General features: G+C 34.4%; 2 protein-coding genes across 3 annotated transcripts in view; both read left to right on the forward strand.

Annotated features, from left to right (window-relative positions):
* The window catches only part of LOC104771759 (WAT1-related protein At5g45370-like), a 3,988-nt gene extending 1,871 nt beyond the window's left edge, over positions 1-2,117 (forward strand). Inside the window, exons 2-7 of the mRNA XM_010496336.2 lie at positions 51-247; positions 571-633; positions 734-850; positions 942-1,383; positions 1,509-1,660; positions 1,768-2,117. Coding sequence (XP_010494638.1) covers positions 51-247; positions 571-633; positions 734-850; positions 942-1,383; positions 1,509-1,660; positions 1,768-1,933 — 1,137 coding nt within the window. The 3' untranslated portion in view covers positions 1,934-2,117. The remainder of the gene's footprint in view (positions 1-50; positions 248-570; positions 634-733; positions 851-941; positions 1,384-1,508; positions 1,661-1,767) is intronic.
* LOC104771760 (urea-proton symporter DUR3-like) overlaps positions 3,505-11,718 on the forward strand; it is a 16,020-nt gene continuing 7,806 nt past the window's right edge. The window contains exons 1-4 of one of the 2 annotated variants that reach the window (XM_010496338.2): positions 3,505-3,801; positions 5,901-6,006; positions 6,129-6,226; positions 6,365-6,447. In XM_010496338.2, coding sequence (XP_010494640.1) covers positions 3,628-3,801; positions 5,901-6,006; positions 6,129-6,226; positions 6,365-6,447 — 461 coding nt within the window. In that variant the 5' untranslated portion in view covers positions 3,505-3,627. The remainder of the gene's footprint in view (positions 3,802-5,900; positions 6,007-6,128; positions 6,227-6,364; positions 6,448-11,718) is intronic. The other variant, XM_010496337.1, reaches the window with a different exon arrangement.

Raw genomic sequence — 11,718 nt, forward strand, 5'->3', positions numbered from 1 at the left:
AGAGAGAGAGAAAGAGTCAGAGAGAATTTAATATGGCAGTTCCGGCGATGGTAAACGGCGGCGATGCGACGGAGAGAGAAACACGAATGGCACACTCTGCAATGACGTTGGTTCAGGTGATAAACGGAGGTTACCATGTGGTTACGAAAGTAGCACTTAACGTTGGTGTGAATCAGCTCGTCTTTTGTGTCTTTCGCGATCTTCTTGCTCTCTCCATTCTCGCTCCTCTCGCTTTCTTCCGTGAAAGGTCTCTCCTTTTTTTTCTTTTCCTTAAATTCTGAAAAAGTTTTATTTATTTTTGGTCAATGCAATTTCTGGTTTCGATTTGATGGGTTTATAGCAAAATCAACATATCCTAATAAAAACTTGATCTTTCTGGAACTGGAATTAGGGATGTTGTTTTTGTTTTTGTTTGATGATAACTCTATCATCTTTGTTCAATCTGATTATACTCTTCTGTTTACTTTTATTTACGGTGTTCTGTTTTCTTGATTTCTTTCCTTTGTTAGTAAAGATTTGTTTTGAAGACTAAAATTAGTAAGTAATTGGTTCTTGTTTTTATCATTGTAGAAGGATCAGACCTCCCATGAATAGAAGCGTACTCTTTTCACTCTTCTTTCTCGGTTTAGCAGGGTAAGTAGTAATCAGTTCAATTCTCGTGTTATCTATCTTTTATAATCATGTTAGTTGAAGGTAAGATTCTAATACCATTTGAATCTCTCAATCTTGATAGGATATTTGGGAACCAATTACTATTTCTTATGGGTTTAGCGTACACGAATCCAACTTACGCGGCTGCTATACAACCATCAATACCAGTCTTTACATTCCTCTTGGCTGTCTTGATGGGGTGAGTATTGACTTCCCTCAACATTACTGTAAAATGTGAAGTTTGGAGTATGGAAACTTTTCTGATGGTCTTCTTCTTTGTTTGTATGCAGTACAGAAAAAGTGAACTTGTTTAAAATCGAGGGCCAAACGAAAGTTGGAGGTACTCTCGTTTGTGTTTCGGGTGCAGTAGTGATGGCTTTGTTCCGTGGTCCAGCCTTGTTTGGAGGTGAAGATGCAGCAAGCTCAGTAAATAGCCTAGTAATTGATAGAAATCAACTAGAGCCTAATGGGTGGTTAGTCTCTAGTCTTCTTGGTCTTGGGTTAGATCTATGGCACATTGGAGTTTTTTGCTTGATTGGGAATTGTATGTGTATGGCTGCTTTTCTCGCCGTGCAAGCACCGGTTTTGAAGAAGTATCCTGCGTACCTTTCGGTTGCCGCGTATTCTTACTTCTTCGGTACATCGATAATGATCACAACAGCTCTCGTGTTTGTTAAAGAGCCTACTGATTGGAGCTTGACACAATCTGAGTTTTTTGCTGTTATATTCGCAGTAAGTTTTCACAAACTGAGAGATGTAACATGTTTTGGTACAAAAGATTAGAGCACGATTCTGAATCTAAGGATACACCTAACCAACTAGTTTGTGTTTTTTTCTATTCTCTTTTTGTTCCTCAGGGAGTGTTTGCATCAGCTCTAAATTATGGACTGTTGACATGGTCCAATAAAATTCTTGGAGCTGCTTTGGTTTCTCTATACAATCCTCTTCAGCCTGCAACATCCGCCTTTTTATCGACAATTTTCCTCGGCAGCCCGATCTATCTTGGAAGGTTTGCATCATTGATGATTGATCCATCCACTGATCCACACACATGGAAACCTTTCTATCTTGTGTTGAAACATACAAAAAATCTTGATGTTTCGTTTCTCTGCGCAGCGTTGTGGGAGGATTCCTCATCATTTGCGGGCTTTATATGGTTACTTGGGCATGTTATAGAGAACAAAGAACAACAGTATCAGGGAGTGAGATTGCTTCTTCTAGCAGTGATGATGTTAGAATCTCGGAACCTTTGATTTACAGAGATGATGAGAAGGGCAAGTAAACAAGAACCGGTAAAGAAAAGAACATACAATTTTTTGAGTTCAATATTGATTCTATAGGAGATACAGAAAAATTCAATATATTCATCTTCCTCATGTTCTTATTCTGTTTGTGCATGTTGTTCATCTATGAAAAAAAAAACAGCTCTATTTGTTTAAAAATTGAAAATAATCATCTTCCTCTCATGTTCTTCTATACTCTTTCCTTCCAACCAGTGTTCAAGAAAGCGGTCTAGGCGGCCGTCTAGGCGCTAGACACTCAGCAGGCGCCTACATAATCGTCTAAACCGCTTAAAATTACATTAATTTAATTTTAATATTTATTTTTGATTTTTAACTATATATATTTAAATTATTAAGTTTTATATCTATATACGTAATTATAAATGTTTATATGTTGTTAATATAACTTAAATAAAGGTATTTTTCTTAATTTTGTATATAATTTATAATTATTTTTATTTTTCTAACATATATTTATACATAATTTTATATATATAATGTTTTATGTTGTAAACGCCTAAACAGCCTAAAAACCGTCTACGCCCCGATTAGGCACCGTCTAGCGCTTTCTTGAACACTGCTTCCAACCAAACAAAGCGAGCTAATTTGTAAATACAAAAAGTTCTGGGACAAGTTCGTGAATATCTAAAGATGTGGGGGAAATTTCATTAAAACAAAAAGATGTGAGGAAAAGTCATACACACCGAAAGATCAGGGTAAAATCCATAAATACTAAACGTTGAGGAGCAAATCGTAAATAAAAAATATGTGAGTAAAATTCGTTAACATTAAACGATGTGGGGAAACGTCGTAAATACTCCGTACACTCTTTCAATATCTTGGCATGCTTGGCTTAAAAGTCTAATGCATTTTCTTCAACTACTATTTATCTTATGCATTAATAGGTTGATCTGTTTCAGCGGCTTCTAGATTTGTGAACATATTTCATTATACTCCCGTATTAGAATAGATGATTTTTTAGGATCTCACCAAAATTAAGAAACTATTAATGTTTAGTCATAAATGCATTTTTATATATTATAACATATTTTTCATAATTATTAACTAATAGTAGTTCACTAAAGTTTTAAATTCTTAATTACTGAATTTTGAAATCTACAATTTTATAGCATTAATTAATAAAAAATAAAGAAAATCAATTTTTGTGATACAAAATAAAATTCTAATAAAACATCATCTATTCTTTTTTGTTTTTTTTTGCTAAAAATTATCTATTCTAATTCAGAGGGAGTATATGTTTGTCGAAAACAATATTAACAAGCGGGCACTGACCTTTTGCTACAAGTACTTAGATCACTGGTGACATCACTTGTTCAAGTGGAAACCCATTAAATAGCAAATAAACAAAAATCATTAACTTACTGAAGATCAAAATTATTGACTTTCTCCCCCATTTCGTCACCAATAATGTAACAATTTATTAATATTTAAATTTTTGGCAATTTGTGTGGATAGCATCTTGGGAAAGGTTATTCAACAATAAAAAAAGATTCAATTTATTTTTACAAGTATTAAGATTCCTTTAAAAATAAATCAAGATTCTTTCCAACTGAAGATTCTTTCTATTAGTTTAAACAAGAGAGAAGAATCTTTCCATTATCACTCCCTACAAATCCCATGAGAAAGTTCACTTTTCAATAACGTAAAGTAAGAAAGCAAGATCAGAATAAGTATGGCCAAGTGTCCTCCTTTCGATTTCTCGGCCAAATATTACGATGGTGGCGAAGGTGGCGGATGCGAGAGGCAGAGCAGCTTCTTCGAAGGCACGACGGTGCTCGATCAAGGCGTTGGCTACGCCGTTATTCTTGGTTTTGGTGCTTTCTTTGCCATCTTCACATCTTTTTTGGTTAGTATTCACCCGTTTCTCGATAACAATATATTTTCTTATGAAAACCAAAGACAACTTCTGTGAATTACTCGTGACCACAAAAAGACTATAGTTGTATTCAATGATTTGTATAATTACATGTAAAACAAAGGATACTAAAATTTTCAAAGTTCAATAATGCTAAGACTAGACGTTGGTTATTCTTTTTCTTTTGGATCTTTGTTTTCTAAAATTTTAAATTTGAGTAATCCTACTATATTAATTGAAAAGTACAAATATGAAACTAACCTTAAAATGTGTAAAAAATTACATTCAATTGCCATTAGACTAAATTAATTAAGCTTAATTAACTAATTTAAATAAATATAATTAAATTAAAAATAAAAAAACTCACATATCAAATATTAAAAAATCTAAAAAGATATTTTCTCTCTCTAATAAATTATGGACGAAATTACTAATTTTTTTTAAATATATAAACCAATCAGAATTTTAAAAACTAAGATTTTATATCCAAGTATAAAATACAATTATTTTTAATAACTTAATTCGAAGATTTTGTTAAGATTTCAAATTATGATTCTCCTATCATCTTTATTTTATTTTATTTACACATTGTTTAGAACTTTCATATAATACTTATAATTAATAAAATCCATATTTTTTCTGTATATGTTGATTTGAATTTTTTAAAACGAAGATATATTACTCAATGTATGAAAATGTGTGTTTTAATTTCCACATTGGCGGGTTGGTAAAACTAAATTTATATAGATGATAAATTAATAATTTTTATTTACTCACAATTATAATATTAAAATTACTATTTTATATTTCACAAAATATGATACAAATATAATAAATAAACAATATAAAACTGTAATAATACGTCAAAAATAAAATATTATAATATTCTAAAATAATTAGTATTCAATAGACTAATAGATTTACATAACAATTAAAAATAAATATTATCTCAAACAAAATAATTAAAAAAAAAACAATAATTTTTATTATTATATTATAATATTTTTAAAAAATGTTGACCCGTGCTTTAAGCACGGGATATATCATAGTTTTTTTTATTAATCGGACTATATATGACGTTTTGATAGAAACTTGTTTGGCCGATTAAGTACGAAAATTGTGGCGACCTTTTGTAATATTATGTGGCCAAATTATTTCTAAAATACACTCTTAATTATTTGCGTATATCTTATGATTGGTTTTTGAATATATCTGGATTATCAAAATTATGAAACAAAACAAATACTTAAGTTTGACGTATGAAACAAAAACTAAAATAGATATGATATTAAATAGAGCATAACGTTAACAAATAAAGACAGGTTTGTCTATCTGGTTGAGTGACTCACTAGCTACAGGAGTCTCCATTTCGAGTTATCATATCGATTTCGGTTTTAACTACTCAGTTTTTTGGATTATCGGTTTATAATACACTAAGGCCTTGAATGGTAACTAGTTTTTAAGTTGATTTTGGTTTTTGATTTTTTGAAAATCTATTTCTTTACCATTCAAGATTTTCAAAAATTGGATTCCCTAAAGATTAGGAAAACTAGTTTTTAAGTGGTTTTTCTAAATTTCAAAGAAAAACTAAAAACCATAAATTTGAGATTTTGTGGAAAACCTTTTTTTCCAGCGTAAATTTTTATTTTTGACTTTTTAATTTATTAATTTTTAAATATACAGCAAAAACCAAAAACCAAAAATTTAAAAACAAAAATCCAAAAACCAAAATCTAAAAACTAAAAACCAATGAAAAACTTATTGCCATTCATAGCCTAAACAATTGCAAAATTGCAATATAGACATATATAGTACAGATCAGTTCCGTTTAGTTTTAAATTGATTTTAATCAAAGTTTGAGCTCAGTTCAGGGTATAAGTTTGGGTTTTCGTGATACACTAAAGCATTTCCATAGGCCATAACATATGTACTATAATAGAAGTCAGGTTTCGAATATAAATATATTTCCTTCAGTTCGGATCAGTTTAATATATCCAAAGTAAATACCCCTATAGTTCGGTTAGTTATTATAAAAATATGAATATTTGCCCATGTTCACCATGATAAAATTCCTGACCAAATGAATGAAGGTATGGTTAGAGAAACGATATGTCGGAGGTAGTCATACTTCAGAATGGTTCAATACAGCCGGGAGAAACGTTAAAACAGGACTCATTGCAAGTGTCATTGTCACAGGTAAAACTACGATTTATAATTGATGATATAAAGTAACACATATATATACCCGTATACATATAGCCCACTATGGACATAAATTTTGGTGAAAGCATTGATTTTTTATTGGTCGATAAGTGAATAGTGGACATGGGCTGCGACGATACTACAAAGTTCAAACGTAGCATGGCAGTATGGGGTAAGCGGACCGTTTTGGTACGCTAGTGGAGCCACCATACAGGTTAATATATAATTCTTAAACAAATTAGAATGTTTGTTTTCTTTTTTTTTGACAAAAAAAAAGAAAAGAATGTTTGTTTTTTATGTATGCATAATGAGTACTAGTGAATAATCGATTATGGGTTGATGAACCAAGTAGGTGTTGTTGTTTGGTGTGATGGCGATTGAGATAAAACGAAAGGCTCCTAATGCTCATACTGTCTGCGAAATCGTGAAGGCTCGGTACGTAAATTAATATCTCAATTCGTTGATTTGTTTTATATTTACATTTTCTCCAATAAAATGGACATATATATGAATCAAACTCTGGAAATGGATAGAAGTATAGAACCGAGCCAACACTTTTAGAAAAACATCGTTCTAGACTATTTATTTCAGTTGAAAACAAATAATAGAAACTGAACTTGTAGATACCATACATAACACTATCCGAGCTAACTCAAACCATGATATTTGTATAGTTTAGAAAAAATAAAATATTTTATCAGTATAACTTTAGTTCAAATTTTATTTATTTTTGCTAGTTTTCATTTGATTTTGCAACTTATCCCCTAAAAAACGACTCAATCAAGCTGCAAACAAAATATTTTATGAAACTAGATTAGAACCCGTGCTAGAGGTAGCACGGGTTGAAATTTCTTTTATTTATATTATAATTTTAGAATAAAATATAATTTGTATGATTGTTTTTAAATTTTTTTTTGGATAAAACATTATGCAATAAAATTATATGCTAAATATGATGGCTTGAAAAAAATACCTATTTTATAAGTTTTATATTGTTAATTTTGTAATTTTATGTATGAGAAATGGTTATGATGTTGTTTGTTTTTATTTTAATTTTTGAACATGTTTGGTGATTTTTTTTAATATGAGTGATCAACAGGTCAATTAAAACCTAATGTGTACTCCACCACGATCTAGTGGTATCGTTGTAACACTTCAGGATCGAATCCACAGGGACCAAACAATGCACTATGAAATTGTATAGATCAAATATAGCTAAGGCAATGAGAAATATTGTGTTTTAAGTAATCGATTAAAAACAGGAAAGTAAATAAGTTGCTTTAAATCAAAAAGGAAATATTGGGCTCAGGGAATCAGTTAGGGGACATGACCACGAAATTAGATGATAAATTGGGATAGCATTAAACACCGTTCTTGAACTCAAATCTCGAATGTAAAACTAACCTACTGTCGCAGCATTAGCTATCTATGCAAGGAATTGATAAAACTCTAAACTGTCGTTTGAATCTAAACAATCCTAGCAAGCAATAAGTTCAAGTTTGATTATGTTCACAAGGTGCCTCAACTTCAACTGTCGTTGGCTAAGGATCACCTTGCTCACCTATGTTCTTTTCAAGCAACTCAACAACACTTTTGGTGCCCAGATGAATTAAACCTAAGATCTTAATCTAGGTGATCAATCTAGCTTAAGCATTAAGAACAACTATAGATGAAGAACAATAAGATCAATCCCTAATCTAACAAATCTAGCATCAATTAATCATAGAAACCCTTCTGAAACCCTAAACCCAATAGTGAAACTACTCAGACATGGAAAAGCAGAAACAGCAAATCAATAATGAAGAAAACATAATTGAATTGCAAAAGAATAGAAAATAGGGTTTAGAAATCTTCTCCAAAGTGTCAAGAAGGATTAGAGATCTTCTCCCTTTGCTCTCAATACAAAATAGTCTCAGAAAATAAAGCTTATGTCTCTGGAGGCCGTGCCTCTAACTTAAATATCAAAATAAAACCCTAAAGGTCGGTTTAAAACAAATAAGGAAAAGTTGCGTCGGGGACGGGAATGGTCGATCTCGCGAGGATCAGTCGATCCGGAATGTTTTTCTGCTTTCACTCCATCTGCTTACTAGCCCGAATCAGTCTTCAACCAATTAGCTCCAGATGCATGTTTTCACCCCCAAAACGCTCAGATTCCTTCCAAAGTCACCTAGGACCTGTAAAGACTCACAAAAGACAAAAAGGACTCTAAAAGCACACTTGGACCTAAGAAAAGACTCAAAACAATCCTAAAAACTATAGTTAAAACCCTATAAAATACAGACACATCAATTCCCCCGGACTTGAATCTTTGCTTGTCCTCAAGCAAGAACAGACAAAAACTCAAGAATAGAGAAAAGGCTTGAAAGTGGAAACTCACATTTTCTTAGGGATCTCTTCTTTGCACTCTTCATCACATCAAATTAAGAACTACTTTTTGTACTCTGCCCATGATTAGGATCAACACTCCTTACTCTGAACTCCACGGCCTTAGAGAACCTTCAATCTCCCCATCATTGTCTCTCTACATCAGATTAGTAAAAAGGTGCAGTCTTACCATGGGAGTATCGATCATTGAACTGTTGACTCCTTCAACCTCTTATCACCCAAGACCTCCTCTTATGCTCCCTTTCCTCTCTCTTTTCTCACTTCCAAAAGATTGATTTCTCCCTAATTTTCTAGGGTATCATTTTATTTTTTTTATCAATCCTTTGCTCTTTTCTTGTGGACAGGTTTCCATGAGTTCCGAAAGATGCACGGGTTTACGCACAACCCTCGGTTCACTTCTTTATTACCTATATCCTCTTCTTCTTATATTTTTCTTTTCTCTTTTTTTTTTTTACTGAGTACTGAAGGGAAGAGAGAGGGGAAGCATACTTTGTGAGGAGATGCACGTCTTATAAGGCTTGAAGGGAGGAGTTTTGTCCGATGTATACCAAGCCCCAAGGTAAGAAATTAAATCCGGTTAAGTCCTGTTAAAGCTAGAGACAACTTCTGGTTCAACTTAGTGTTCTCCTTGGCGAGTGTCTTTTGGGGCGTGTTGAGACTGCTCATGTTCATTCCAAGCTTCATTCCAAATCAGAGGTACAAAAGTAATCCTAAGAGTGTTAGATTAAAGCAAAAGATTCCTGGAAATGATCATAGTTTCCCAATTTTTGACTCAATAAAATAAAAAATTGACTCAAATAAAAGAAAAATTCAAAGTAAACAACCAAAGAAAACGACATCAGTAACTTGGAGACAGCCGTCCCCCAGACTTACTTCACACCGTCCCGGTGTGAAAGCAAAGCCAAGAAAAGAATGAATCCGACAAAGAAAATAAGAAAAAAGAAAGGAAAAGAAACAAAAACCGGTGATCTCGCATCTGGTGGTGGAGTGGTGTTGGCAAGAATGGGGACTGACCGGTCTCAGGGTGAGATCCACCGATCTGCAACATTATGGAACTTGGAGATAACCACAGAAAACCACCGGGATCGGTCGATCTTTAAGGAGGATCGATCGATCCAAAGCTCCTGGAACAAAAAAAATTTGCATCTTCTGCGTTTGGAACCTGTTCCTGAAAACACTTAACAGCAGACGTGATTTCACCGTAATAAATCCTAAAAACAAAACCAAAATCCTAAGATAAATAAAAATAAAAGGGTAAGCCAGCACAAACCCCATGGGTTGCCTCCCATAAGCGCTTGTTTAAGGTCTATAGCTTGACCGTGGTTTCAGGCGTCAAGTGATGGGAGGATGAGAACTCATATCAGAACAAGCTCTCCAATTCGTCAGCTTAAGCTCCAGAACCTTTTTCAACATACCATCCACTGCTTCTTGGCCTTTCTCTTTAAACTCCGGAGTAAGGATGGCTTTAACTTTAGAGAAAGGCCGAGATATTCCTTTGCACTTCACCTTGTACTCAATGGTGTCTTTAACATATTTCTGGGGTACCAAGGTTATGTGAAGATCTGGTATTACTCTCTCTATCTTCGGCTTATCTCTCTTCTTAACCCTCTTAGACTTTTTCTCAGAAGAATGAGTGTCTCCATCCAGGACTTCGTTGACCTCATTCTTATCACCATTCTCTCCCATTGTCATGACATCCACCTTCTTCTCATGTTCTACGACTAGACAAGAGCCATGTCGTACAGCTTCATTTGCAGTGATTGCGTTGTAGAAGACTTTATCATCAATGTTAGAGAAAGTGATCCTCTTATTAGGCAAGTCAACAACTGCTCCTACTGTTGCTAGGAAAGGTCGCCCAAGAATCAAAGGCATAACAGAACCCCCGCTCATTTCCACAACATGAAAATCTGTAGCAACCAAACAACTCCCAACTTGAACATCTAAATTACTAATGAAGCCTTGTGGAGTCGTGGTGACAGCATTTGCAAACTTAAGAGAGACCTTAGAAGCCTTCATATCATCAATCCCCAACCTCTCTGCAACAGCCTTAGACATCACGTTCACACTGGATCCAGTGTCACAAAGGGAATCCTCAAAGTTCACTCCTAGGATGGAGCATGAAACAACAAATCTTCCTGGATCATCTAACTTGGGTAGTCTTTTCAAAGATGGAGTATGAATGCTCTTCTCTCTAGCCAAAAACGTCTTAACATCCACCAAATCCTTTTCTTCAACCACAACATCATTGTAAACCTTCTTAAACAAAGATATATGCTTTACTGCCTCTGTAAAGGGAATGTCAGCGATGAACTCACTTATAGCTTCTTTGTACCGACCATACTTCTTTTCATCAAGAGTTTTCTTCTCATGTCTTCTTGGAAAAGGAATTTGTGGCCTATAGGGCTTTGGTTCCACAAGAGGTGTTTCCTTGGAATCTGCATTAGGGACCGACTGGTCTGGACGTGGAGCGGTCGATCTAGGACTTTTTGAATCTGGTTCTGTGTCAATGACGGGATCGATCGATCTATAAGGGGGATCAGTCGATCCAATTTCCCTGGGGATCAAACTCAAATTATCAGAATGGATGGGACCGGCTGGTCTAGTCACAGGATTGACCGATCCTGTCTCTGCGGAAGTCAAACATGAGTTGATCACAGCACAACTCAGCCCATCTTCAATCCCACCATGGAGTGTTATAGCATTGCATGACTCTTTGTTCTTAGAGCTAGAAGAAATAGCAGAGACTCTCTTATCAATGGAATCAACACGTGAACTCAACCTCTCAAATTTCTCATTTAAATCATTGTACATGCTATCAATCTTGACTTTAATTTCAGCAGAACTTATCGTATGGCCCTCCAGCAGTGCTTGCATCCTCAATTCGAGTTTGTTATCTTGTGGAGCTGCAGATGGAGCGTGGTATCCTTGGACATTTGAGCTACTAAATCCAGCACCTTTGTTCTGAAATCCTTGCGAGAAGTTACCTTGTTGATTATGTGGAGGATACACTTGATCTTGAGGATTCTCAACGTTGGTGCTTCTGTAGGAGAGATGAGGATGATTTCTATAATTCTGATTAAACCCATGATTCTGATAGTTCCCTTGTCCTCCTACATAGTTCAGCTCCTCTGTCCCCTCAAAACCCGAATTTACTCCAACTTGCTGATACGCACCCGTCTGCCCGTCGCACATGTTGACAGCTTGTTGATCTCTCCTCAAAAGAAGGTCTACCTTGGCAGTGAGACTCTTAATAACATCTGTATTCACGGAGCTAACAACACGCACAGAGTGATCATACTCATGGCTATGATTGCTGTTACT

The sequence above is a fragment of the Camelina sativa genome, chromosome 20 (assembly GCF_000633955.1).
Source record: "Camelina sativa cultivar DH55 chromosome 20, Cs, whole genome shotgun sequence".
Lineage (NCBI taxonomy): Eukaryota > Viridiplantae > Streptophyta > Magnoliopsida > Brassicales > Brassicaceae > Camelina > Camelina sativa.